This window comes from Podarcis pityusensis (genome assembly GCF_964106645.2).
Source record: "Podarcis pityusensis genome assembly, chromosome: 10".
Lineage (NCBI taxonomy): Eukaryota > Metazoa > Chordata > Lepidosauria > Squamata > Lacertidae > Podarcis > Podarcis pityusensis.
In genome coordinates, this window is record NC_138035.1 from 6,839,964 (window position 1) to 6,867,787 (window position 27,824).

At 44.7% G+C, this 27,824-nt stretch overlaps 1 protein-coding gene across 1 annotated transcript; it reads left to right on the forward strand.

Annotated features, from left to right (window-relative positions):
- On the forward strand, window positions 1-25,211 carry LOC308486470 (uncharacterized protein). The gene is made up of 3 exons (XM_081023355.1): window positions 1-338; window positions 24,727-24,793; window positions 25,077-25,211. Exons 1-3 carry the CDS (start codon window positions 121-123, stop codon window positions 25,110-25,112), a joined length of 321 nt encoding a protein of 106 aa, XP_080879481.1. The 5' UTR covers window positions 1-120; the 3' UTR covers window positions 25,113-25,211.
- The last annotated feature ends 2,613 nt before the right edge of the window (window positions 25,212-27,824 follow it).

The following is a 27,824-nucleotide window of genomic DNA, read 5'->3' on the forward strand; positions in this document are numbered from 1 at the left end:
GCCATTTTCAAACGGCTTTTTTTTTGTGCCGCGGCGGCCGGGCGGCCCTCCTCCCTCAGCCGCCGCCATTAACCATTCTCGTCCCGGGCTTCAGCGGAGGCGAGTCTGGTCTCGCCCGGCATGGAGAGCGGCCCCTTGGCTGAGAAGCCCCCTCTGAGGAGGAAGGGGAGGCGGCGGCAGCAGCAAGCGGCGAGGCCCGGCGCCGCCGCCGCGGGGGGAGCGCCTGTGAGGAGAAGCGACGGAGGCGCGCCTCTCCTCGAGACCCCCGGAGGGGCCCGGCAGGCCGCCGTCTCCTCCTCCTCCTTCTCCTCAGCCGCCTCCTCAGCTTCCTGCGGGCGGTAAGTGCCCCCTCCCCTCCCACCCCCCTGGGTCCTTAGGGTGAGGGGCGGGTGACGAATAAATCCACGGTAATAGGAATAATAGTAATCGACGGGGGGGGGGGCGGGCGGTATGAGGTGCTGGGGATGCTGACCCCCTCCCCAATATTATTCGCTTCAAAAGGTGGGGGGCGTAAGAGCCTTCAGCCCCCTCCCCGTCACAGGGACGATCCGATTGCATCATCATCACCACCAATATTGATTATTGTACTATTCAACCCCAGGCCCAGTTTCCTCCCTGAAAAAGGGGAGGGGGGTGGTCTGAGATAAAGCTGAGAACCTGCAGAGGGGTCCCCCCTCCCCCATGGCTCACCTGTTAAAGGGATGAGTCCAGTACAATCTTATTCGCATTGCTGTATGGAAGACAATCTGACTCAGCTAGGAGTGATCGCCAAAGAAGAAGATTACCATTATTATTATTAGTAGTAGTACTAATAGTAGTAGTAGTAGTAGTAGTAGTGTTATTGATGCCCAGCCCCAGCTTTCTACCTGAAAAGGGGATGGAGGGGGGTCTGAGATAAAGCTGAGAACCTGCAGAGGGGTCCGCCCTCCCCCACGGAACACCTGTTAAAGGGATGAGTCCAGTACAATTTATTTGCATTGCTGTATGGAAGACAATCTGACTCAGCTAGGAGTGATCGCCAAAGAAGAAGATTACCATTATTATTATTAGTAGTAGTACTAATAGTAGTAGTAGTAGTAGTAGTAGTAGTGTTATTGATGCCCAGCCCCAGCTTTCTACCTGAAAAGGGGATGGAGGGTGGTCTGAGATGAAGCTGAGAACCTGTAGAGGGGTCTCCCCTCCCCCATGGCACACCTGTTAAAGGGATGAGTCCAGTACAATCTTATTCGCATTGCTGTGTGGAAGACAATCTGACTCAGCTACGAGTGATTGCCAAAGAAGAAGATTACCATTATTATTATTAGTAGTAGTACTAATAGTAGTAGTAGTAGTAGTAGTAGTGTTATTGATGCCCAGCCCCAGCTTTCTACCTGAAAAGGGGATGGAGGGGGGTCTGAGATAAAGCTGAGAACCTGCAGAGGGGTCCGCCCTCCCCCACGGAACACCTGATAAAGGGATGAGTCCAGTACAATTTATTTGCATTGCTGTATGGAAGACAATCTGACTCAGCTAGGAGTGATCGCCAAAGAAGAAGATTACCATTATTATTAGTAGTAGTAGTACTAATAGTAGTAGTAGTAGTAGTAGTAGTGTTATTGATGCCCAGCCCCAGCTTTCTACCTGAAAAGGGGATGGAGGGTGGTCTGAGATGAAGCTGAGAACCTGTAGAGGGGTCTCCCCTCCCCCACGGCACACCTGTTAAAGGGATGAGTCCAGTACAATCTTATTCGCATTGCTGTGTGGAAGACAATCTGACTCAGCTACGAGTGATTGCCAAAGAAGAAGATTACCATTATTATTATTATTATTATTAGTAGTAGTAGTAATAGTAGTAGTAATATTAGTGTTATTGATGCCCAGCCCCAGCTTTCTACCTGAAAAGGGGATGGAGGGTGGTCTGAGATGAAGCTGAGAATCTGTAGAGGGGTCCCCTCTCCCCCACGACACACCTGATAAAGGGATGAGTCCAGTACAATATTATTTGCATTGCTGTATGCCATTATTATTAGTAGTAGTAGTATTAGTGTTATTGATGTCCAGCCCCAGCTTTCTACCTGAAAAGGGGATGGAGGGGGGTCTGAGATAAAGCTGAGAACCTGCCGAGGGGTCTCCCCTCCCCCACGGCACACTTGTTAAGGGGATGAGTCCAGTACAATTTATTCGCACTGCTGTATGGAAGACAATCTTACTCAGCTACGAGTGATCGCCAAAGAAGATTACCATTATTATTATTATTATTATTATTATTGGTAATAGTAGTAGTAGTAGTAGTAGTAGTAGTGTTATTGATGCCCAGACTCAGCTTTCTACCTGAAAAGGGGACGGAGAGGGTCTGACATAAAGTGTGAGAACCTGCAGGGCCCCCCACCTATTAAAGGGATGAGCCCCTATTCATATTATATCCTTGTATCGTCATGAGTTGAGTGAGTTCGTATTGTATTGTTGTATCGTTATTATCACACACACACACAGAGACACACACACACAGACACACACACACACACACACAGACACACACACACACACACACACACACACACACCCCTGCCCTCATCTAAAAGGATTTCGAGCTGCCACTGCACTCAAATAAAAGAAAATGAATGGCGGGTGAAGAAGCAGAGCAAACGCAACAGTCCCCTATTGCACCACCCATAGCAGTATGGCAAAAAATCCTAAAATCAGAGTGACGTAGCCAGCCAGCTCTTCATCCGGATTTTTGAAGTGGGCACTTGATATGTGATGTGTGTGGTTTAAAAAAATAATGACACAGCAAGCATCCGTAAGAACACAAGAGCGCTGCTGGATTACAGCAGAAATCCATCTCATTCTGCATCCTGTCACCCACAAAAGCCAGCCAGATCTGTCCCACCCCACCCCTGGGAAGGTCAGAAAGAGGGCATAAACTCAATTGTATTGCTCCCCGGCAACTGGCAAAACTGCATGTTTTAGATTAATGCCTAAGGGACCTTTCCCGATGACACAGAAGCTGTTTATGCAGTGTGTTAAAGGTGCAAGTCTTTTCCCTGCCTCTCAAGATGTGTCCCATTGAGGGGTAGTTAATGCTGCAGAAGACAGAATCGGATTCAAGATGACCTTAACAGATTGCAGAACTGGGCCCAAGCTAACAAAATGAATTTCAATAGGGACAAATGTAAGGCTCTACACTTAAAGCAGTAAGAACCAGCTGCACAAAAATAAGACAGGGGACACCTGGCTTACCAGTACTATTGTTGTTATTACTATTCAATTTATTTACCACCCTTTATCAGGGTGGTGTACAACATTAGAAACATATTACACAAAATCAATGATAAAATCATAATAAAAAGTAAAATAATAATAATAACAAGATAATAATAATCCCCCACACTTTTGCAGGCCATAGATTATTTAATAACCGTAGGCCTGGGTAAAGAAGATTGATTTTGCCTGGTGTCTGGAGACATGTAATGATGCACCAGTTGAGCCTCTCTGGGGAGAGCATTCCACAGATGGTGAGCCACCACAGAAAAGGCCTGTTTTCTTGTTGCAACCCTCTGAACCTCTCTGGGAGAGGGGACATGCAGGGTCTGGGTTGGTTTGTATGGGGAGAGGCGGTCCTTAAGGTATTGAGGTCCTGAGCTCTGTAAGCACATTTATATGTGAAAAGGATCTGGGGATCTGAGTGGACCATAAACTTAATGTGAGTCAACAGGGTCATGCATCATCACAAAAAGTGAATGCTATTCTAGGCTGCATCAACAGAAGTACACTGTCCAGATCAAGGGACACCACTGTATTCTGCCTTGGTCAGACCACACTTGGAATACTGTGTCCAGTTCTGGGTGCCGCATTTTAAGAAGGATATTGACAAGCTGGAATGTGTGCAGAGGAGGGCGATCAAGAGATCAAGGGTCTGGAAACCAAGCCTTATGAGGAGGAGGAGTTGGGTGTATTTAGCCTGAAAAAGAAGAGACAGAGGTGACATGAGAGCCATCTTCAGATTATCTGAAGGGCTGTCACATGGAAGATGGACTGAAGTTGTTTTCAGCTGCTCCAGAGAGTAGAACTCAAACCAATGGCTTCAGATGACAAGAAAGGAGATTCTGACAACCATCAGGAAGAACTTTCTGACAGTAAGAGCCGTTTGACAGTGGAACGGACTACCTTGGAAGGCTGTGGACTCTCCTTCTTTGGAGGTTTTTAAACAGAGATTGGTTAGCCTTGTGTCAGGGATTCCTTAGCTGTGATTCCTGCATTACAGGGGGTTGGAATAGATGACCCTTGGGGGTCTCTTCCATCTCTGCAATTCTGTGATTCTATCAACAACCCGGGCAAGCGTCACTCACATTCCATTCAAAACAGTTCATTATTCATTTTTTGGATTTATATACTGCTTTTCTGCTCAGGCACGTCAGGCAGTTTTTAAGTTTAGCACTAAAATGGCTGCGTTACATAAAATGAAGTTCAACATATTCCTCTCATGCTAACTGGGAACTGATAGAATTTGCGCTTGCTGCCCTGGGCTTCTTCTCTTCTCAGTTTAGGGAAGCTAGTTGTGTGGAATGATGCACGGGATAAGTTTTTCTTGCAGACCTGATATTATGTCTAAATCCGACCTTAGGTCAGGTCTACTTATGCAGCAGAATGAGGTGGCAGAATCATGATAGGATAAAATATACTATGTAATTGCAGATGAGGGAGTAATCAAGTAACAAGCAAACACACTAGCACACTAAGGAGAAAAGATCTAACCCAGCCTTCTCCCTGCTGTTGTGTTAGTTGTCTGCAAGTGGGGTGGAGTTTTTGTTTTTTTTAAAACCAGGTCACATTCAAAATCTGACAATCTCCCCCTCCCCACAGTCTAAAGTTGTGCAGTGCATTCTACCACTGCTAACCTTGACCTCATAATGTTGCAACGTGCAGATGAAGCCTTTAACATGCAACATTTCCTTTATTGCTAGATGGCCTTCTACTAGCCTTTTATTGTAACTTATTTTATTCAGCAGCCAGCAACATACTTTTACTTATTTCAAGTAGGTCAAGTTTTCTTGAGGCATACAAGGACAAACAGGGTTGTTTTAAAGCATTTCTGCCCTGGCCAAGATTGCTCCCATTGCACAGTACTTCATACCAATAGCTGGCTTAATGGAGGGGAAAAATTGAATTGATAGAGTTGGTCTCCATTATTGGAGCCAGTGATGGGTATGACATCCTCTCTCTTGAATTCTTACATACCTTTTCAGAGGTCCTGGGAAATTTCAAATCATGTCCATTAATTGGGAAGTGAGGAGAGTTTAAGTGCAATGCTGGCTTCCCCTTAAATACAGAATGTGTGAGAGACAGGTGGAGAGTTCAGGTGCTGCCTCTAAGGTGAAGGAAGGTGCCCTCACTCCTGCCATTCCTATTGAACGATTCCATGATGTAATAATAAAGGTTAGCTGCCGCTTATGCCAGGGTATTCTCAACTTCACATAATATTTGGCCCCAATCAAATAGGCAGCCAGTTGACCAGCATCCCAGCCCTACTCTGTGGATGGACTGCCAACTGGCAGTGTTGAAATGGGATGAAACGTTTGTTGTTACTAAAAGGCCAAAGCTGGTATAAAGTTATTTTACACAAATTCTGTATTAGCATTTATGGGTTGCAGTGCTTGTGTCCTCTTTGTGTAAGCTAGGAGAACATTAAAACCACTTGTCCATTTTATAGCAGAACTATTCTAGGGTGAGAGAAAGTGACAAAACAGGTTTAGCATTCTGCCAGCCATTTTTGGAGCAATCCTGTACAAGTTTACTAATGGCAGAATGTTTAAAGGTGGCTCAGATATGTGTACCAGATGTGCTTTACTTTCCAAATACATGGTACTGGGATCTTGAGTATCGGTCCGTGGAACCCTCAAAAACATGCATTCTTGAGTCTGCATCTTAACCATTTTTCTGAATCCCAGGTTTAAAGTGAGTCAATATTAAGTTTAAAATGAGGCTGGTTAGTTGGTTGTTGAAACATTGTAAGATGAAGCACTGTTCCAATGTCATATGGAAAAGAGTTGCCAGTGTCCAACCACTGCCCAGAACTCCACAATACAAATTTTATCATAATATTTCAGAGAGATTCAAACCAGTTGTAGGCCTCTTTGTAAATACACTTTGGGTATACAGTGGTACCTCGGGTTACATACGCTTCAGGTTACAGACGCTTCAGGTTACAGACTCCGCTAACCCAGAAATATTACCTCGGGTTAAGAACTTTGCTTCAGGATGAGAACAGAAATCGTGCTCTGGCGGCGCGGTGGCAGCAGGAGCCCCATTAGCTAAAGTGGTGCTTCAGGTTAAGAACAGTTTCAGGTTAAGAACGGACCTCCGGAACGAATTAAGTACTTAACCCAAGGTACCACTGTATGTTAAGAAATCAGCCCATCCCTTCAATTGCATTTTGAAATATCCAACTTGCTGCTGCTGCTGCTTCTGTTTATCCCAACTGAATGTCTGTTGTAATGATGCAGAGAGGTTTTTTTATACACTCAGGCTCTCACATTGGGGCACTCCTTACAACCTCAAGCTCAAGGGCACAAAACTCCTTACAGAAATTAACAAGGCAAGGCAGGGTGAGTGGGTGCAATCCTTCCCTGAAGGACATTTCATGCAACACAATACGAAGCATGCTTAGTTGGAAGTATATATCCCATAGTATTCATTGGGGATTAGTCCCAGGAGCCTTAGGGTGTAAAATTACAAAATATAGCTCTATTTAGCCCCTAAGTGCTCTGGATGATTGTTTCAGCATAACTGATTTTGTTTTTATAGTCTGGACTTCCTTAGCTTTTCAGTCTCTCCTACCTAATGTAAGGTGTATGGTGTGAAAATGACTTCCAACAGGAAAGCATGGGGTGCAAGTTGTTCTTTTTAGACCTAGGAAGTGAGGCCTGACAAGCAGACCTATGCGTTATAGGCTTAGAATTAACCAATCCTTGATGACTCTGTAAATACAGTTCTTGAGACACGTAACAGTGCCAGCCTAGCTGTAGAGTGTTGACTGTAAGTCAGCTCCTGACCACTAGATGCCAGTAGATGATAGTGATAACTATAAGAGACTAGGCGTTGTAAAAATTAGCTGTAATATTAGCAGCCCCTGCCTGCAGTCTGCAGTGTAAACTAGGTAAGGCAGACATGGTTTGGGAAGGCTAGATGCAGAACAAAGCAGAATTGGGTGCTGAACTCCTAAAAGATGGGGAACTTGGGCCTTTTAAAAGGTTGTAGGATTCCCACACCTGTCACCCCTTACTATTCACCATGCTGCCTAGGAATGAGGGAGTCCAGTAACACCTTGAGGGCCACAGGTTTCCCATCTCTTGGCTAGTAAAAGCAAAGGAGAGAAAATATACTGAAAACCACAAATTATTACAAGGAAAAATGTGTCTTCTGATATTAAGACTCCTGGGTACCTGTGGCCTGAACCACCAAGAACTATGCTTCTTCCTTTAAAGGGGTGACAGCATTTCACAGGAATGCAAGCTGTGATCTTGAATGCCAAAGATTAGATGAGGGAAATACACTCAGATCACTCACAGAAAATATTACTATTAACAAACAGGTGTTCACACATGTTTGCGGATTTCAAAGGGAAATTCTGCTCTTTCCCCTGGCTAGCAGTAGTAGTTTTGGGTGACCATCTGCCCTAGGTTCTTTAGCTGACATTCTTGCATGCTGCGGGTTGGACTGGATGACCCTCAGGATCCCTTCCAACTCTACAATTCCATGATTCTAACTGTGAGTACAACATAACTATATATTGGGTTTGGTGATTCTTGTTATTCTTGAGGTTGAATGCTTCCCCCTACACAATAAAAAATGATCCCTTCACTTTGGTTTTGGCCTGTAGTGTGATAGAATGTCCTACCTCCTTTCTTGCTTTTTAAAGAAATTAAGTTCTGGGTGTGAGCTTTCCCTCCAGGTTTCAAGGGAACATGTACAGATGGGAGAGAAAAGTAAACAGATAATTGGGAAAAGGCTGCAACTCAGAGGCAAAGTACATACTTCTCTTATAAAAAGTGCCAGCTTCAATCCGTGGCATCTCTGGGTAGGACTAAGAGAGAGCTATGAATCCATGTAGACAGCACTGAGGCACCAAGGTAGATTCTGAATCTATACTATAGCGAATATTTTCCTTTCAGTTTCTCCTTTCTTTTTACTCTATGGTTCATAATACAGTATAACAATGAAACACAGGAATGGGTTGATTGGTGGTGGGAGCCAGGAGTAGAAAGTGAAAGGAAAAGCTTCATCAGCATGATTTGCAAGCCATCCAGAACAAGTGAAATGAACAAGACTTCCCCCGTATGGCTATGACGGTTGATGCAAGTGGGGAAGGAAGAGCAAGCTCCATGCTTTCCAGGAAGCCATGTGGACTTCATGAATACAAATGATGATTCCAAACAGTGCATCAGATTTTACCTTTGATGCTGATTTTGTAATGTTCCCCATCAGATAATTCCACCCCCCTTGTCCCAAAAGCTCGTCATTGCTAGAAAAGCCAACCATCTATTGCTTGGAGGCAAACTATACAGTGGTACCTCAGGTTACAGATGCTTCAGGTTACAGACTCCACTAACCCAGAAATAGTACCTCAGGTTAAGAACTTTGCTTCAGGATGGGAACAGAAATCGTGCTGCAGCTGGAGGCCCCATTAGCTAAAGTGTTACCTCAGGTTAAGAACAGTTTCAGGTTAAGAACGGACCTCCAGAATGAATTAAGTTCTTAACCAGAAATACCACTGTATTTGGTTCTATCTTGGTCTGAAAGTATGTGTTTTGTTGTTGCTGTTTCTTTCCCCCCTCTTATCAGAAAAGGCCCCATCTTTTTAGTTACTGGCATTAGAATTAATCGCTTAAACATATCATTTTATATTGCACATCTTTTCCCAGTTCTTAAAGAGAATGCCACTAAAGCTGATTATGGCATGTATCTTAACATGCTGTATATGCATGAGCACAGGGTGGCGCAAATGATGCTGCTTTTGTATTTTGACCAACTTGGTCCTTGTATGCAGCTGCTTTTGGAGAGTGTTGTGGAAAACAGCATATTTTGTTCTGTATGGAAAGTCTTTCAGTTTTCAGTAGGTAGAACAATGTGAGTGTTTGCAAAGGTTGTTCTGTGTTTGGCTGTACAATATTTTTTCTTCCTGACCACAGGCCACTGTATTCTGCTCTGGTCAGACCTCACCTGGAGTACTGTGTCCAGTTCTGGGCACCACAGTTCAAGAAGGACACTGACAAACTGGAACGTGTCCAGAGGAGGGCAACCAAAATGGTCAAAGGCCTGGAAACGATGCCTTATGAGGAACGGCTAAGGGAGCTGGGCATGTTTAGCCTGGAGAAGAGGAGGTTAAGGGGTGATATGATAGCCATGTTCAAATATATAAAAGGATGTCACATAGAGGAGGGAGAAAGGTTGTTTTCTGCTGCTCCAGAGAAGTCGACACGGAGCAATGGATCCAAACTACAAGAAAGAAGATTCCACCTAAACATTAGGAAGAACTTCCTGACAGTAAGAGCTGTTTGACAGTGGAATTGGCTGCCAAGAAGTGTGGTGGAGTCTCCTTCTTTGGAGGTCTTTAAGCAGAGGCTTGACAACCATATGTCAGGAGTGCTCTGATGGTGTTTCCTGCTTGGCAGGGGGTTGGACTCGATGGCCCTTGTGGTCTCTTCCAACTCTATGATTCTATGATTCTATGACAGGCCATTTCCCTTTTGAATAGAAAAGTGTGCATTCTTCCCTCCCCAGCTTCTCCCCTATAGTAAAAGTTTCTTGACATGTTATTCGGAAGCATTATTGAAGCTTCAACCTAAGCTACACCAAACAGGTTGTGTTGCAGCAATATTTCTGCATCTGCTTCAGAACAGAAAAGTTTTTATAGTGCAACCTTATGTATGGTTACCTGGAAATGAATCCCACTGTGTTGAGTGGTGATTATGCTCTGATAGTGTGCTTGGGTTGCAGCCACAGAATACTTGAATTGTTCACTCTCACAACAATCTGTTGTTGAGGACTGTTATTTTAGTAGACTTGCAAGTAACAGGAAAACAGTGAATTGTGCAGATGGTTGTGCTGTGGTTGTGTTTAACTGGATTGCGTTGGGTTAATAAACCTGGGGGTACGGTGGGGGGTGGGGGTGGGGGTGGGAAGCACCCTGCACTCTTAATGTTTTGGAAAGCTGCAAGCTTTTTTCTGTAATGTGTTCATATGGAAATAAATGCCCTTCTTCATTCTCTTCTAATCCCAAAGTGTTTAGAAGACACTTTGCACATCAACATAACTCAGGATACTTCAGTCAATAGAGTTTCAATTTCATTGTTCTGTATGATATAGTGTATCTAAGGGTCATGGGTTTGAGCCCCACGTTGGGCAAAAGATTCCTATATTTCAGGGGCTGGACTAGATGACCCTTGCAGTCCCTTCCGATTCTACAATTCTATGGTTCCAATCACATGGAAAACAGCTCCTTCACAGCTGACTTAATAAGCAGCGTTCTTGCACACTACGGAATGTAGGTTCATCTTGTCCTTGATCCGAACACAGTGTAGAAACAGGGATTACTATTCCTTGGGAAGGCCACAGTACCATCAGCTTGGTGTTTACATGAAAATGCAATCTGGCTGCTTGGTCAGAGAATAACACATCTCTTTGTGTAGATTAACTCAAAACCGGAGGCCTGCTTTTACCACTTGTGTTGTCTTTAATAAAATGCACACGCAAACTTTTTTGTTTATGGCCATGCCAAAAGGCCACCACAATTCATAAATGGATACAATGTGATGCCCAATGTATATGTGAATGTGAAAGGGTATACTGTATGCTATAACTTTGACTTGAAGCACTGTTGACCTGCATGTTGTTCTCTCACCCACCCCCCTAAGAACAACATAACTTCTTGGATATACATCTAATATACTACATATCAAATAGTAAAACAAACCTTTCTGAATGTGCACAATTGCACCTGTACAACTATCCTTTCACCAGAGATTTTGATGTGGCATGAAAAAGGAAATGAAGGAAGAGACTAAAATAGTCAGGGTTATGCAAGTTCAGAAACTACCCTTTTTCTCACAGAAGGAAATTAGCAAGCTGGCTATGGTGAAAGGGTGTCTATGCCTCAAATCAGCTCTTAAAGGGAAGAGGCTGTGGTAATGAAGCAGGATGGGTGGGACAATGGGATGTGGTTGCTAGCTTTTCAGTCATCTCATCTAGCTGTGTTTTACAAGCAGGGTGATATGCAGGAATTAGCAGGAGGAGCTATGCATGGCAAAGAGACCTACATTATCACTTGCTAGGTGCTCCACAGTAAGCTGCATCTAAAGGCTTGCTTATTTATTTAGCAGAGAATTGACACCCTGCATTTCCTCATTTGGGTCCCAAAGTGGCCTGCAGTTGAGACAGGAACTGGAATAAGGGAAGACTATTACCAGCTCTTCATGCTATTCAATTTCAAAATGAGCGACTGGAGATGAGGCACAGAACTTCCTCATATTCGGTTTTGGCTGCTCCCTTTCAAACAGACAACTTTAGTGTCTCATGCCGCACTAGATCTTACAGCTCTGTTGTCCCAGGTATTTTAATTTTCCATTGTCTCTTACTATCATAAGCTGTAGTTTAACATTAAAGCCTCTTCATGGTCCCAATACAGTCGTTTGGTAAAAAGGAAAAATTATTTCTGACTCAACCTGTCAGTGGCTGAGGAGGGTATCTGCACAAAGGCCAGCAGCAAAATGCTAGGTATGAGAAAAGACTGTTGGGCAAGGGGAGAAATTAGGTGCTGAACATTTGGCTTTTTTACTGCTCCATTAAAAAAGATGGCTTGTTTGAAATTTGATAGCCAATTCACCACACCTGTTTACAGTGGTGCCTCGCAAGACGAAATTAATCCGTTCTGCGAGTCTCTTCGTCTTGCGGTTTTTTCGTCTTGCGAAGCACGGCTATTAGCGGCTTAGCGGCTATTAGCGGCTTTAAGAAAAAGGAAACAAACTCGCAAGAACTCGCAAGACGTTTCGTCTTGCGAAGCAAGCCCATAGGGAAATTCGTCTTGCGGAACGACTAAAAAAACGGAAAACGCTTTCGTCTAGCGAGTTTTTCGTCTTGCGAGGCATTCGTCTTGCGGGGCACCACTGTATTGATGCGGTATTTTTTTAATATTCAGTTGGAAGCCGCCCAGAGTGGCTGGGGAAACCCAGCCAGATGGGTGGGGTATAAATAATAAATTATTATTAGTAAAGTTAAAGGGACCCCTGACCATTAGGTCCAGTCATGACTGACTCTGGGGTTGCGGTGCTCATCTCGCTTTATTGGCCGAGGGAGCCAGTGTACAGCTTCCGGGTCATCTGGCCAGCATGACTAAGCTGCTTCTGGCAAACAAGAGCAGCGCACGGAAACGCCGTTTACCTTCCCTATTTATCTACTTGCACTTTGTCGTGCTTTCAAACTGCTAGGTTGGCAGGAGCAGGGACCAAGCAATGGGAGCTCACCCCGTCATGGGGATTCGAACCGCCGACCTTCTGATCAGCAAGTCCTAGGCTCTGTGGTTTACCCACAGCACCACCCGTGTCCACTTAATTATTGTTATTACTTGACCACATATCCTTGTGCAGACCAAAAGTTGCGGGGTTTGTGTCTCTAGCAATTTGCAAACTACCTGGTTGTTGGTTAAGAAGAGAGGGTGGAGACATACAGTAGACATAGATATGGCTGTTCTTTTATAAGCACTGTGGACCTTTAAAATGAAAGATCCATGAACATAGCTTGGCCACCCCCACACAATGGCTTTTGGTTTTTTTAAGTTTTTCCAAATGATATAGGCATTACTCCTTGCAGACCCAGCCCAGTTGTGTTCATCCCCTAAGCTGCCTGTCTCTGCTGCCTCAGCCTTTTCCTGGAAGTCTCCTTTTGCTCTTGTAGTTCCCACTTATCTCTGCTAAATGCCTAGTATTTGTCTTTCTACTGCTTTTCTCCTCTGTCCCACTCATATCTGAATACTTGTGAAATTATTTCTCTTCACTGACCCGAAAGTTTATTTCTTGGCTATTCCAATATGCCAGTAAATGGTAAAAAAGGTAAAGGGCCGCTGGATGGTTAAGACCAGCCCAAGGTGACTATGGGGTGCTTTAAAGGCTCGACCAGCTTCTATTTGCCCTCTTTATTTCAGGCCTGTACATTCTGCAAACAAGATATATTTTAGGCTCATGTGCTTGAACTTACTGTCTACAGATCATCATCTGAGGCTTTTCTTCATGTGCCCCCCCCCCAAGAGGTCTGGACAGTGGAAACATGAGAAAATGCATTTTCTGTGGTGGCTCCCCGTTTATGGACTGCTCTCCCCATGGAGGCTCACCTGGTGCCTTCATTACATATCTTTAGGTGTTAGATGAAAATGTTTCTCTATAACTAGGCCCTTTAGCTGATTAAAAGTTCTATGGCCTTTTAAATGTGTTGGGGGGGGGGGGCTGCTATTGATTTTTTTAATTATTATGTATTTTGTGTTCTCATTCTGCATTTTTATGTTGTAAACCACCCTGTGATCTTCAGGGTGGTATACTACTACTACTACTACTACTGTTGTTGTTGTTTAGTCGTTTAGTCATGTCCGACTCTTTGTGACCCCATGGACCAGAGCACGCCAGGCACTCCTGTCTTCCACTGCCTCCCGCAGTTTGGTCAGACTCATGTTTATAGCTTCTAGAACACTGTTCAACCATCCTCTGTCGTTCCCTTCTTCTTGTGCCCTCCATCTTTCCCAACATCAGGGTCTTTTCCAGGGAGTCTTATCTTCTCATGAGGTGGCCAAAGTACTGGAGCCTCAGCTTCAGGATCTGTCCTTCCAGTGAGCACTCAGGGCTGATTTCCTCCAGAATGGAGAGGTTGGATCTTCTTGCAGTCCATGGGACTCTCAAGAGTCTCCTCCAGCACCATAATTCAAAAGCATCAATTCTTCGGCGATCAGCCTTCTTTATGGTCCAGCTCTCACTTCCATACATCACTACTGGGAAAACCATGGCTTTAACTATACGGACCTTTGTTGGTAAGGTGATGTGTCTGCTTTTTAAGATGCTGTCTACTACTACTACTACTTCGTTAATTTGCTCTCTGTTTCCAAGCTCTCAGCCTTCCCCTCTCTCCCACCTGCTTGCCCTGAGCACAAGCTCTTTCTATTTTTCTGTGGGGCTTTTCCCGGTCAAACACAACTGCTTCCCCACAACTGCCTTTTAAGTATGTAAACTGGTTGTGACTATCCATCTCATCACTCCATATGAGTGAACACTCCATAACTTTGCAGTGTCTAGAAAGGATTGGCAATATGTTCCTACCAACAGTGGACAAAGTTTAGCCTATTATGTATGGATTTATTTCCCAAAGATAAAAATATGGAAACTTGTTTACTGTACAGAATACAGTTGATCTCTTTGCATCCATCCCCTATATAGTGGTACCTCAGGTTAAGAACTTAATTCATTCTGGAGGTCCGTTCTTAACCTGAAACTGTTCTTAACCTGAAGCACCACTTTAGCTAATGGGGCCGCTGCGCCGTTGCTGCGCGATTTCTGCTCTCATCCTGAAGCAAAGTTCTTAACCTGAGGTACTATTTCTGGGTTAGCGGAGTCTGTAACCTGAAGCGTCGTAACCTGAAGCGTCTGTAACCCGAGGTACCACTGTATATTCCAGTAACTAAACGTAGAGCCGAAATCTTGCTGCTATTCATTGCAAACACTGCTTGAAAATAAAGGAATACTTATCTCATAAACAAGGTGATCATCTAAAATAAGTAGCTAACGGAAAACAGTGTCTTAATCATGGGAAATGTGTTTTGTGACAAATCTCATGCCACGACTTCTGCTGATCCTAGTTGGACATAATTTCCCACAAGAACTTAAAATGTCTCTTGAACTTCACCCCCACCTCACAACTGGCAATTCTTTTGAGCTGGCATAATCTGCGAGTGGGGTTTTTGCCCATGGATTTGGCCCAGTGCCTTTATTTGATCTCTGCTGTTCGTCTGTGGGAGCACTTGAAATAGGTAGGAAAAAATGTGCATCAAGTTCAGCTAGCCTTAGAATTGGCCTCTTGCCTGCTAACTGGAAACATGCTATTAGTCTGGTATTCTATTCTAGTCTATTAAGTAAGCTGGAAAGCTTACTTTAAAAGGAGGCAGAGCAAATCCCGAGGGGCTGGTGGATGGCAGCAAGGAATCGTGGGCTGTGCCACGGTCCACGTGGAAACAACGTGGTGTGCGTCTTTCTACAGGAATGAGTACAGCACAATCTGCCCTTTCCCATCAACGCTGTTGTTTGCTGTTCTGCTTTGGAATTAGAGTTCACTTTTTTCCTTGAGCGTTGGCCATATATAAATCCTATTTATTGCTGAGGCTGTAACTGCTGCTTAGTGCTAGGTCTTGGGTTTTGTTGGTCGTGGTCCTAACTGTCTACCTTCATTTTTCAGTTGTGTGCCCAGGCTTTTTTTTTTTTAAGAGTAGGAGGCAAGAGATAACATGTCCTAACTGATAAGCCAGCACCAACAGAGTGTGTTGGACTTGGACCTGTGAAGTCTTGTGGTGTGTTCTGCTGTTGACTCACTAGATAGATGCCTTTGATTCCGTTGCAGTTTCTCTGCTTGCTTCCCTGTTTGTAAAATGGGGATAACTGGGAGCAGAACTGGGAGTGTTTTTAGACTCTTGGAGATTTGATGCAGGCTACAAAGTATTTGATATTTCTCCCAAACTTGGTTTGTTTTCCTATCTGGTCTAGAGGTATCACTGTGAGGGGTATTCAGCACAATCCTACTCAGAGAAATCCTACTGAAGTTAATGGGCATGACAAACTTGATTTATTTAAATGGGTCTACTGAGAGTAGGGTGCAGTTGGATACAGCCCCATAGATTTGCAAGTCTGCTACCCATTCCAAAACCTGTACAGGAGGATTTCCCAAGTTTTTTTTGGGGGGGGGGGCTGTTGGCACTGCCCTCATGCCACAATATATATAATATAAAATAATAATAATAATAATAATATATTATTTATACCTCACCCATCTGGCTGGGTTTCCCTAGCGACTCTGGGCGGCTTCCAACTGAATATTAAAAACAATACAGTATCAGACATTAAAAACTTCCCTAAACAGTTGTCTTTTAAAAGTAAAATAGTTTTATTGCCTTGACATCTGCTGGGAGGGCGTTCCACAGGGCAGGTGCCACTACCGAGAAGGCCCTCTGCCTGGTTCCCTGTAACCTCAAGCGAGGGAACCGCCAGAAGGCCCTCGATGCTGGACCTCAGTGTCTGGGCACGACGATGAGGGTGGAGACGCTCCTTCAGGTATACAGGACCGAGGCCATTTAGGGCTCTAAAGGTCAGCACCAACACTTTGAATTGTGCATGGAAACCTAGGCATATGCATGTACCACACAGCTACTCATGTGCTCCACTTACTACTCATACCCATGTGCCACAATTAGGTTTGAATAAAGCTGCCTTCGACTCAGATAGAAAGGTCCTTTGAAGTCTAATTTCAGTGCATGGGGTGGGTGCAGGTGGGAGACAGGATGGGACCCTGAAGGACCAGGGAAGTCCTCTGTGGGTGTACTCAGAATTAAGTCTTGCAGAGGTCACGCTGTCATAACACTTTGCCCAGAATATCTTTTGAGTACATTTTGTGGTTTGAAATAGTATGCTGGACTCTGGCACCATGAGAACCTTAAGCCACTGAAGCAGACATCCCCAAGCAAGTGCCTGCTTACAGTTGTCTGAGCAGGACTGTAATATTGCGGCTCTGCAAATAAAGCTATAAGATATAGGCTTTCCTACCTGTAGGTGGCTCATATTCTACCCAGAGATCCAAATGAGTGACTCTTTGCAAGCTTGGAATGTTGTCCAGAGTTAATTTCCTTTGCAGAGTAGCTTGGCCCGAGCCTATTACAGGTTGCTAGGCAGTTGACTTGGACCAGAAGTCCCATGGGAAGAAAATCCGCAGAGAACATGAAAGGAAGGTTCTTTGCCAATATAGGAAGTCTGCTGTTGGAAGATAGTGGAGGAGTTAAATGGTGAATTCGGGGTTGATGCATGCATGCTGCCATGATGATGTGGGAAGCATGCCAGATCACCACTGCCCATCATATAAATTACTCGTGGATAATGACACTTTGTTAATATTCTCTGATTAGCTCAGCTGTGTTGCTTCACCTTTTCAAGCTGGACAAAGAAGTTGAGGGCAAATGTTCTTAGAAGTCTGTCCCACTGCGCCATGGGACTTGTTCAAAAGCTGGCGTGTTTATGATTACAGCCATTGTTTTTGCTATTTAAAAGGAGGTGGGGGAAGCACATGCACAATATTGCTGAAACCTGTCTGAGGTGTCTAAAGCCGCTTTCCCCAGAAACCCCAAAGGATATAAAAAGATCAAAGTAGTGGCTGCTGTAGACTGTCTGAAAAGTACAAGAAGTCCTGAAATCAACAGTAGCAGTCTGTGTCCGATCCACTTGGTTTCAGTGGTCAGATATTGTTTTGCACACCGACCCACCCACCAATTGCTATTTAACCTTTTCCACCCAGTTGTGCCACTTTCATGGTTTTGCTGCATTAGAAGCAGCCACTAGAATTGCTAATTGATTCAGAGTTGCAAATTGCCAAATAGTGGCTCAGCCAGAGTGTTTTGGGAGTTGCTTTTCTCGGAGGGTAGAATTTCCCCTTAGATTTGAGATTTCTACCTTTCCCACTCCTAAGGACTTAAGATTTTTAACATCATGTTTACTGTATGTGAATATATATATATATATATATATATACACACACACACAACAAAAGTAGGGTTTTGTGTGCAGTGGGGCTTACTTTTTAGTAAACATGTAGAATTGTGGCCTTAAAAGATGTAAACTAGATACAAATACATTGGGCTGAAACTCCCTTTCCAACCTGGGAGTTAAAAATGCTTACTCAGTTTCTGCCTTGTTTACAACTGTTAGTTAGAGGGTGCTGAAGGTTATTTCCTTGTTGTAATTGTAAATTGTCATTAGCATAATCTAGCTGCCTGAAAATGCATTATTCAATATGCATTTAAAATCATTGAATAGAGCTGTGTGTCAGTGTTTTAAAACTGGAAAAACAAAGCTGGTTAGAAGCCAAAGAGGAAGGAAATAGAGAATTGCTACCCAATTTATTTTGGACATTGAAGGGTGTTTTAAGGTTAGCAGGGCTACTAGATTAAACTCTCTGGACAAACCCTCAAACAGCGCAGCTACCAAAGTTTGGTAGAATATGCTGATGGAATCTTTTGAGACTTGCAGTAATTTAGGTGACTTGGAGGAGAAGCTGGACTGGAAGATATACTGCTACCTAAGGGTCTCTTGTCTAATAGTGTTAGGTATCTGGGCTGTAATGTTCAGGCTGAATGGACCAATGTGTGTTGCTCAAGCAGGGAATGAAGAAGAAAGCTTAGTTCTGTTGAATTATAAGGCATTCATATTTAGTTTTTAGAAATATGCAGATTTATTAAAATTGATCTATCTGTTTTAAAGGCAGATGACTGATTCATAACTAAAAATGTTTTGAATACATGACAGCTCAGCTATTTATTTTTACCTCTGTGTCTTTTGGGACCTTCAAAGGGTCCTCTTATCTACATTTTGGGAAGAATCCAAGCTTATTGTTCTGTTTGATGTTCCCAGCATGCTTCCTCCACAACAATAGATTGACAAGATATGCATATAGTGGGGATGGGTAGCAGGCTTTCCTTCCAGTTAAGCAGGCAGAACAGGAAACCTACCACAAGGGTCCAGTATATTTGGCTGAAGGGAAACACTCTTGTTTTTCCTTCTTCAGTTTACCTCCCTTGGTGCAGATTAATTCTGGAAGGGGAGAGGGTGGGGAAGGTTAAGCAAACAAGCTGAGCTTCCAGCCAGGCAGCCAAAAGGAACTTGCTGTCAAAGCATCTTTGGAGAGGCAAAGCAGAAATTAGAAAAAGAACCAGATGGCATAAACATTGAGATATGCTGGCCAGACTCCTGGCTGCCTGCAAAGCAAAGGCACCATCCAACCTCAACAGGAGAATATCCTGTTCTGTTCTGTCCAAGTGGATGGCGTGCACTGCTGCTCCATGACGGATTTGCCAATGACAGGATTCAGTTTGCTGCGTTACCCTACCTACCCATGGTCTGCTGGATGAGACTAAATGTGGATAAGGGAGACCTCATACCACCGCACTTGTGCAAGTTGTGACTATGGAGCAAGACACCCACAATTTATTAACATATTTATATTTATTTCAACAGCCTGTCTACCGCTTAATCACAGTTGTCTCTAAGTGATGTACAGGGGGCTAAAGATGAGTTAAAACAATAAAATCAGATCCCAATTAAAAGCTTGCTGGATTAAAGAAGTCTTCAGTAAGTGCCAGAAGTTCAACAGGGAAGGGGGCCTGTCTTACCTCAATTGGAAGTGAGTTCCATAAAATTGGGCCCACAATGGCTCTTGCTTGGAAATAATAATAATAATAATAATAATAATAATAATAATAATATATTTATATCCCGCCCTCCCCAGCCGAAGCCAGGCTCAGAGCGGCTAACAATAATATAAGTAACACAGCATTCTAAAATCAATTCATTCTAAAATCAGTTGAAATCAAATTAATGGCAACCATTGGGCTAGAGTTCTGTGAAGAATTGGCCAAAGGCCTGGTGGAACAGCTCTGTCTTGCAGGCCCTGTGGAAAGATGTCAAGTCCCGCAGTGCCCTAGTCTTTTGTGACGGAGCGTTCCACCAGATTGGAGTCACAGCCGAAAAAGCCCTGGCTCTGGTTGAGGTCAGTGTAACCTCTCTGTGGCCTGGGACCTTCAAGATGTTTTTGTTTGAAGATCGTAAGGTCCTCTGTGGAATATACCAGGAGAGGCGGTCCCGTAGGTACGAGGGTCCCAGGTCGTATAGGGCTTTAAAGGTTAAAACCAGCACCTTAAATCTGATCCTGTACTCCACTGGGAGCCAGTGCATCTGTACATCTGAGCCATAGGGGACCACTAACAGTGACTCCCCTGAAGACAGCTGGGATTGAGCACAGAACATAAGGGATCAGGTGTTCCATGAGGTGTCCTGGACCCAAGTTGGTTAAGAACCTTGGAAAGACACTTGGAAAGTAGTAGGGCTTCCTAGGGATGACCTAGACCTGGTATGTGTTTTGTATGCAAAATGTCCCAGCTGGTAGAGATCTCTGTGGAACCCTGGAGAGCTGCTACCAATCAATGTAAACAGTATTGAGCTAGGCGGAGCAATAACTCGGGAAGCTGCCTTGTATTATGTTCCTAGGGATGAAAACCTGTCTCACCTCCAAATGGGAGGAGAGGCTGGGATGATGGTAACTGCAAATTATGGCTGGCTGAATAGTGTATTCCAGGGCGGTCTTAAGAACAACTCGTCTGTGCAATTGAGAGATGTAAAAGTTATCCAGTTACTCCACACCAGTTTGGAGGTTGGTGACTCCAACAATTTTTCTGCAGGGTGCGGGGAGTGAGCAACTGACGAATTAGCATATTGATATAGACAAATGGAGAGGCTCAGAAGCTTCCTGTCAAATCCCAGAGTGACTGCAGCTATTTGCTGGAGGAAGTCATGCCATTGTTCAGTCTTCCTCAAGTAAATATTTAAGAGTTTCTAGTATGCTCAAATGGCTTGTCAAATAGCACCAAAGAGCTCTGAGCATCAGTAAATACCAAGGAACAGAACAATGCCCTGGCCCTCTGAATTCTACCCAGCAGAAGTAGCAAGAGAGGAGCCGGGTTCAATAACTATCATCTTACTGGCCATGGTGGCTAGAACAAATATTTTCTTCTGCATTGTAGCAGCAACATCAATGTACATGCTAAATGGTAGGTGTTTTTGTCTTCTCAGAATCGTCTCCACATCCCCCACAGATCTCCCATCTATGACTTCTCTTCCCAGTTTTTAAAGATTGTACCTGCACAGGTTCCTGCATGTCTCCTGCCGGTGGCGGATGACCCATTCTGAAGCTGACCAGACACAGGTTAGAGCTCAGTGTCGAGCCTACCAAGTGGCGGTAGCGACGGCGAAGAAGGCTTTCTTCGCCGCCTCTATTGCATCTGCAGAAAACAGCAGCAGGAGACTTTTTCAGGTGGTCCGCAATTTAGCGGAACCACCTGCTACATCGGGGCCCAATACGGGCCACATGATCTCCTGCAATGATTTTGCAAAGTTTTTTGCAGATAAAGTCGCTCAGATTCGGGAAGAGGTAGACGCCACCGTGGGAGCAGGGCCGGGGCGGGGGAGTGCTAGAGTCCTGTCTAGTCAAATTGTGTGGGATCAATTCCAATCTGTTACCTCCGAGGATGTGGACAGGCTGCTTGGACGAGTGAAACCAACCACCTGTCTCCTTGATCCTTGCCCATCCTGGCTTATAAAAGCTAGCCGGGAAGGGCTGGGCGATGGGCTTCGTGGGGTGGTGAATGCTTCCCTCCGTGAGGGAGCCTTCCCAGACCCGCTGAAAGAGGCGGTTATTAAACCGCTTCTTAAAAAACCATCTTTAGATGCGGCCACGATGGCCAACTATCGCCCAGTCTCAAATCTTCCATTCTTGGGCAAGGTGATTGAGCGAGTGGTTGCTGAACAACTCCAGGCACGCCTGGAAGAAGCGGACCATTTGGATCCCTTCCAATCGGGATTCAGGCCTCATCGCGGGACTGAAACTGCCTTGGTCGCACTGGTTGATGATCTCCGGCGGGCTAGGGACAAAGGTGAGAGCTGTTTCCTAGTTCTGCTGGATCTCTCAGCGGCGTTTGATACCATCGACCATAACATCCTTCTGGACCGTCTTGAGGGGCTGGGAGCTGGGGGCACTGTCATACAGTGGTTCCGCTCCTTCCTCCTGGGCCGTGTTCAGAAAGTGGTGGTGGGGGATGAGTGTTCAGACCCTTGGGCTCTCACTTGTGGGGTGCCTCAGGGTTCTGTCCTCTCCCCCATGCTTTTTAATATCTATATGAAGCCGCTGGGAGAGATCATCAGGGGGTTTGGACTGGGTGTTCATCAGTATGCAGATGACACCCAGCTCTACCTCTCCTTTAAATCAGAACCAGTGAAGGCGGTGAAGGTCCTGTGTGAGTGTCTGGAGGCGGTTGGAGGATGGATGGCGGCAAACAGATTGAGGTTGAATCCTGACAAGACAGAAGTACTGTTTCTGGGGGACAGGAGGCGGGCAGGTGTGGGGGATTCCCTGGTCCTGAATGGGGTAACCGTGCCCCTGAAGGACCAGGTGCGCAGCCTGGGAGTCATTTTGGACTCACAGCTGTCCATGGAGGCACAGGTTAAATCCGTGTCCAGGGCAGCTGTGTACCAGCTCCATCTGGTACGTAGGTTGAGACCCTATCTGCCCGCGGACTGCCTCGCCAGAGTGGTGCATGCTCTGGTTATCTCCCGCTTGGACTACTGCAATGCGCTCTACGTGGGGCTACCTTTGAAGGTGACCCGGAAACTACAACTAATCCAGAATGCAGCAGCCAGACTGGTGACTGGGAACAGCCGCCGAGACCATATAACACCGGTCTTGAAAGACCTACATTGGCTCCCAGTACGTTTCCGAGCACAATTCAAAGTGTTGGTGCTGACCTTTAAAGCCCTAAACGGCCTCGGTCCAGTATACCTGAAGGAGCGTCTCCACCTCCATCGTTCTACCCGGACACTGAGGTCCAGCACCGAGGGCCTTCTGGCGGTTCCCTCACTGCGAGAAGCCAAGTTACAGGGAACCAGGCAGAGGGCCTTCTCGGTAGTGGCGCCCTCCCTGTGGAACGCCCTCCCACCAGATGTCAAAGAGAACAACAACTACCAGACTTTTAGAAGACATCTGAAGGCAGCCCTGTTTAGGGAAGCTTTTAATGTTTGATGTATCATAGTATTTTAATATTCTTTTGGAAGCCGCCCAGAGTGGCTGGGGAAACCCAGCCAGATGGGCGGGGTATAAATAATAAATTATTATTATTATTATTATTATAAATGATGTAGAACAGGCATGTGTTTCAGATTGATTCAGCAGAGCACTGATTGCAGTTATACAGTTTACAGCATTCATAGGACTTCCACCCACCCAAATACTATGATGTAAACTGAAGCACAGAGTGGAAACATTATAGCCTGCTAGTTGTTGGAGCTTCATGTAATAAAAAATCCATTATTTGATCAAATTAGGTGTTGTCATTGGCCAATTATATAAAACTACTCTTCTGAGATATTAAAAATCTGAGTTTTGGATAAAAGCTACGGAGTCCAAAATAAATTAAAAGGTCTGTGCCTCAAGCTTATTAGACAGTGAAACTTGGAAGTGAACGTATTTGCTTAAGTCTGTTCTAGTCCTGGAGAATGACTTAAGGCACTGGATTTAACACCCTTAAAAGGTGTATGTCACACAACTGTGGTATTGTATGAAATACTCCCTGGCACTGTTCCATTCTCTGCAAGGCTGATTTGGCCACTGAAATACTGAGACAACCTTGCAGTTGGAATATTTGTCAGAAACATATGGCTTCTTCAGAACCTGCAATTTCCATGGAAGTCACTGACATATGGCAGATGTTCAGAAGCATGGAAAGAATAACAATATTTATTTATTTTACTTGGTACCTTTATGAAAATTCAGGTAGTGATTGTGCAAAGAAATAAGAGCTTTTCCATTCTCTTGCACTGGAAAGCCAGAAACAGCTGTTCTGTTCTGATGAGAGCAAGCATGCAGAGACCTGAGCAGAGTCAGTTCTAATTTTGGAAACCAAGCACTGGTGCTGAGATGGAAGTTGTTAGGAATGGAGTGTTCCCTTCTCAGTTCTTGGCCTGGAATTACTTGTGAGGGCATTTTAGTGGGCTGAAGTTTCATGATATTATTACTATTATTAAAATTTGTATACCATCCTTTATCTGAAGATCACAGGGCATTTCACAACATAAACATTCAAAATGAGAACACAGAATACATAATAAAACAAAAACAAACCAGTAACCCCCTTCCCACAAAATGCCATAGAATGTTAATTAGCAAAGGCTTGGTTATAGAGAAACATTTATGTAACTTACTGGCCAGTTAGCTATCTTCCCTTCTTGAGTAAGCTTCTTGAGTGGGTGGTCAAGGACCAGATCCAGGTGTACTTGGAGGGAACTCACTTTACAGATTCATTTCAACCAGGGTTTAGGTCCGGTTTTGGAACAGAAACTGCTTTGGTCACCCTGTATGATGACCTCTGTTGGGAAAGAGACAGAGAAAATGTGTCCCTGTTAATTCTCCTCAACCTCTCACTGGCTTTTGATACCATCAGTCATGGTATCCTTCTAGAGTGGCTGTCTGAGTTAGGGGTGGGTGGCCCCACTTTGCAGTGGTTCCTGTCCTACTTGGATTTTCTTTTCCAGAGGGTGATGCTTGGGGAGCCATCAGTGTGGAGTTTCCCAGGCTTCAATTTTATTCCCTATGCTGCTTAACATCTACATGAAACTGCTGAGTGGTATCATTTAGAGTTTTGGAGTAGGTTGTCAGAATATGCTGATGACACATAACTGCTTAAAAGCTCTCTGTCTTGCATGGGGTCAAGGCTCACTTGGCACACTGGCACATGCACACATGTGTATGTATATCTTGTGCTAAATGTTATTGATAGCAAAGTACCCTGGAACTCTGTAAGAGCTTTAGAGTTTTCCTTGTAACTGCTGTCATAAACAAGAAAACATTTTCTGTCCACAGGTACTCTCTGCGGCGAGGAAGCTCATTCACATTTCTAACTCCTGGGCCACATTGGGATTTTACTCTGGTAAGTAAAGCAAAGAGCGTATTAATTCACAATTGGAATAATGAACAGAGAAACAGTTCATGTTCTTCCTCTCTCAACTAAAAGTTTGTTCTGTGCCCAGACAGACAGCTATAGTTTTTTTCCTTTCTGTATACTGCTGGTGGTTAAACCAGCTTTGCTAGCTCTCAGATGGTAGTCAGTGTACCTGATCTGCCTTGTGAGACTTACATGATGTGCAGCAGTGTATTTCCATGTGCTAGAACAACGTCTGCCATTAATTTCTTCTTTTTGCATACTGTAACAGAATAATTTGACCAGCTGTGGATCGAGTAGAATTTAAACAAGACCTGCTGAAGTCAATGTGACATATACAGCATCTACAGTCAGGAACTGATTTCCAAAAAAATCATCCAGTAAAAAGATATTTCCCGTCTCAAAATGTGTATGCCCATTGTGTCTTGATTTCCTTACATGTAGAAGCTACTTCCACTCCTGCGGCTCAGAAAAGCATATTGCTTTTAGCAGGAACACTGTGTGGCTAGACAGCTAAAGTAATTTTATCTTCTAATGGCACTTTCTGCTTACACATTTGTTTCTTGCCTGGGACTATTGGCATCTGTAATGGTTCAAGGGGTTGCTCGTGCGTAAGCCGGTGCCCACACCTGGCTGGGTTGCCTAAGTGAACCTTTTCTGTCCGGACAGCCACTCACCTGTGGCTGTCTCAATCGCTGGCAGAATCCGTCAGTGGGCATTTCTTAAACTTCTTCCAGCAAAGAAGTTCTTTCACGCCCAGTCGCCTCCTACTTTCCCTGCGGGGAAGCCTTCTGCGCAAGGAAGGCGTAGGCAGCGGAGGACCCTTCCTCCCCCCGCTGGTCCCAGCAAGGAGTCCTGTGACTCCCTCTCAGATTCCTCCATCTGCCCCCCTTCTCTACTGGAGCTGGGCTGATTCCCTTCCCCAGAAGATGGGCTGCCTCTCCCAATCCCGTGACGCTCTCTGGGATCCCTCTGGAGCTCTCTCTCTCCCTCCGGCACTGATGGCAGTTCCCTGATAGCATCATTGGAGAAAATAGTATTTTTTCCCCATCTTCCTTATTGGAGATGGTGCATTTAAAACTTAGAACACAGAAGGCATGTTCAGGCATTTGTCTGAACATGTGAATGCTGTATCTGTGGTGGGAGGCAGGGGTGTACACGCACGTCTTGCCCCAATGTCTCCATACATGTTATCCTTTATCAGTGTCCCCAGTCACATGGAGATTTATATTCATGTTCAAGCAATCACAAGAACAAGGCCTTACAGACGTACCCTGCTCATTAAGTGGAAGTTCATGCTGTTTATCTAGGGGGAAATGTGCTTCTCAAGGGTGACTAACTATTATGATCTTAACTGTTGTCTCAGTTTTGATCCTGCGGTGACTAGCTAAGACTGGGTAACAACCAAAAAAGTGATTACAAAGCTATGCTCCCGCTCTGCCTACTTGAACCTCATCTCCCCACCACTTCTAATTCTTCATGAATTGCAGAAGCTAGATAGGGATGCTAAGGGTTATATATCCAGCAATCTTCTACTCAGGCAGCCATGTTCTACTCAAAGTAGACCCACTGAACTTAAGTGACACTAAGTTAGCCACACCAATTGAGTTCAGTGGGTCTGCTCTGAGTAGGAGTAACTTTGGATACAATTCAAATTATTTTGGATCTTGTGGAATGGAGGCCTGTACAGAGCATTGACTGGATAACGAGTTGGATCACACTCAAGTTCTTCTTGCTTTGAGGCATGGGGCAGTTGTCCACTGGGGCTTTAACAGCTCGTATTCACTTTTTTCAACCAAAGCAAATACTAGGAAACAGCTGTAGTGGTAGGACACGTGTGCATGCATAAGGTTCCAGATTCAATCCCTGATATCTTCACCCAAAAGGTCATGAGGTACCAAGGCTAGAAAAGACTGGAAAACCGCTGCCAATTAATAGAGTACTTGGTTGGATGGACAAGCGATCTGGCTGTCCCTGTGCAATGAAGCCACATAAGTTCAGTTTTAAGGTTGATTGCGGTACAAGAAAATGATGATAGTACAATAAGGCCATTATTTTTTATTGTCCTAAAAGCAAAGGAGTGAAAGTAGATAGGAATATGGGCAGCAATATTTATTTTAATCTGTGTTTTCCCTATTCACCTATAAACTGTATATGCCTTTTTATCTTTTTATGTGAAAAAATGGTTGAGGCAGGAGAAAGCCTGCAGGCCTTACCCTAACTAATGTAAGTTAAGATGTGCCTCCAGCTCCCATGAGCTCCAGCCTGGGATAGCTAATGGTCAAGGATAATGGGAGTTGTGGGGACGTGGGTAGCGCTGTGGGTTAAACCACAGAGCCTAGGGCTTGCTGATCAGAAGGTCAGTGGTTCGAATCCCCGCGATGGGGTGAGCTCCCGTTGCTCGGTCCCTGCTCCTGCCAACCCAGCAGTTCGAAAGCACATCAAAGTGCAAGTAGATAAATAGGTAAGGTAAGGTAAACGGCGGCAAGGTAAACGGCGTTTCCGTGCGCTGCTCTGGTTCACCAGAAGCGGCTTAGTCAAGCTGGCCACATGACCCGGAAGCTGTACGCCGGCTCCCTCGGCCAGTAAAGCGAGATGAGCGCCACAACCTCAGAATCGTCCGCGACTGGACCTAATGGTCAGGGGTCCCTTTACCTTTACCTTTAATGGGAGTTGTAGTTCAGCAACTTCTGGAGTTCCATTGGTTAGCCACCCGTAGTCTAAGCCAGGCTTCCTCAACCTCGGTCCTCCAGATGTTTTTGGCCTACAACTCCCATGATCCCTAGCTAGCAGGACCAGTGGTCAGGGATGATGGGAATTGTAGTCTCAAAACATCTGGAGGGCCGAGATTAAGGAAGCCTGGTCTAAGCAGTTTTCTCTCACTTCATGGTACTGGTCCCGACCTTGTGCCGTGTTTCAAATGCAGCTTGAGGTCATGGAAGAACCTGATTTCCCCCTGTTTTGAGCTGGTGAGGATTGTAAGCAAGATTTTTGAAACTTGATGAATGCATATCTGCAT

Coding starts and splice junctions, on each gene's coding strand:
- LOC308486470 (XM_081023355.1), top strand. CDS start 121: ATGGAGAGCGGCCCCTTGGCTGAGAAGCCCCCTCTGAGGAGGAAGGGG. Junction 339..24,726: donor TCCTCAGCTTCCTGCGGGCG/GTAAGTGCCCCC, acceptor TTCTGTCCACAG/GTACTCTCTGCGGCGAGGAA. Junction 24,794..25,076: donor CACATTGGGATTTTACTCTG/GTAAGTAAAGCA, acceptor ATACTGTAACAG/AATAATTTGACCAGCTGTGG.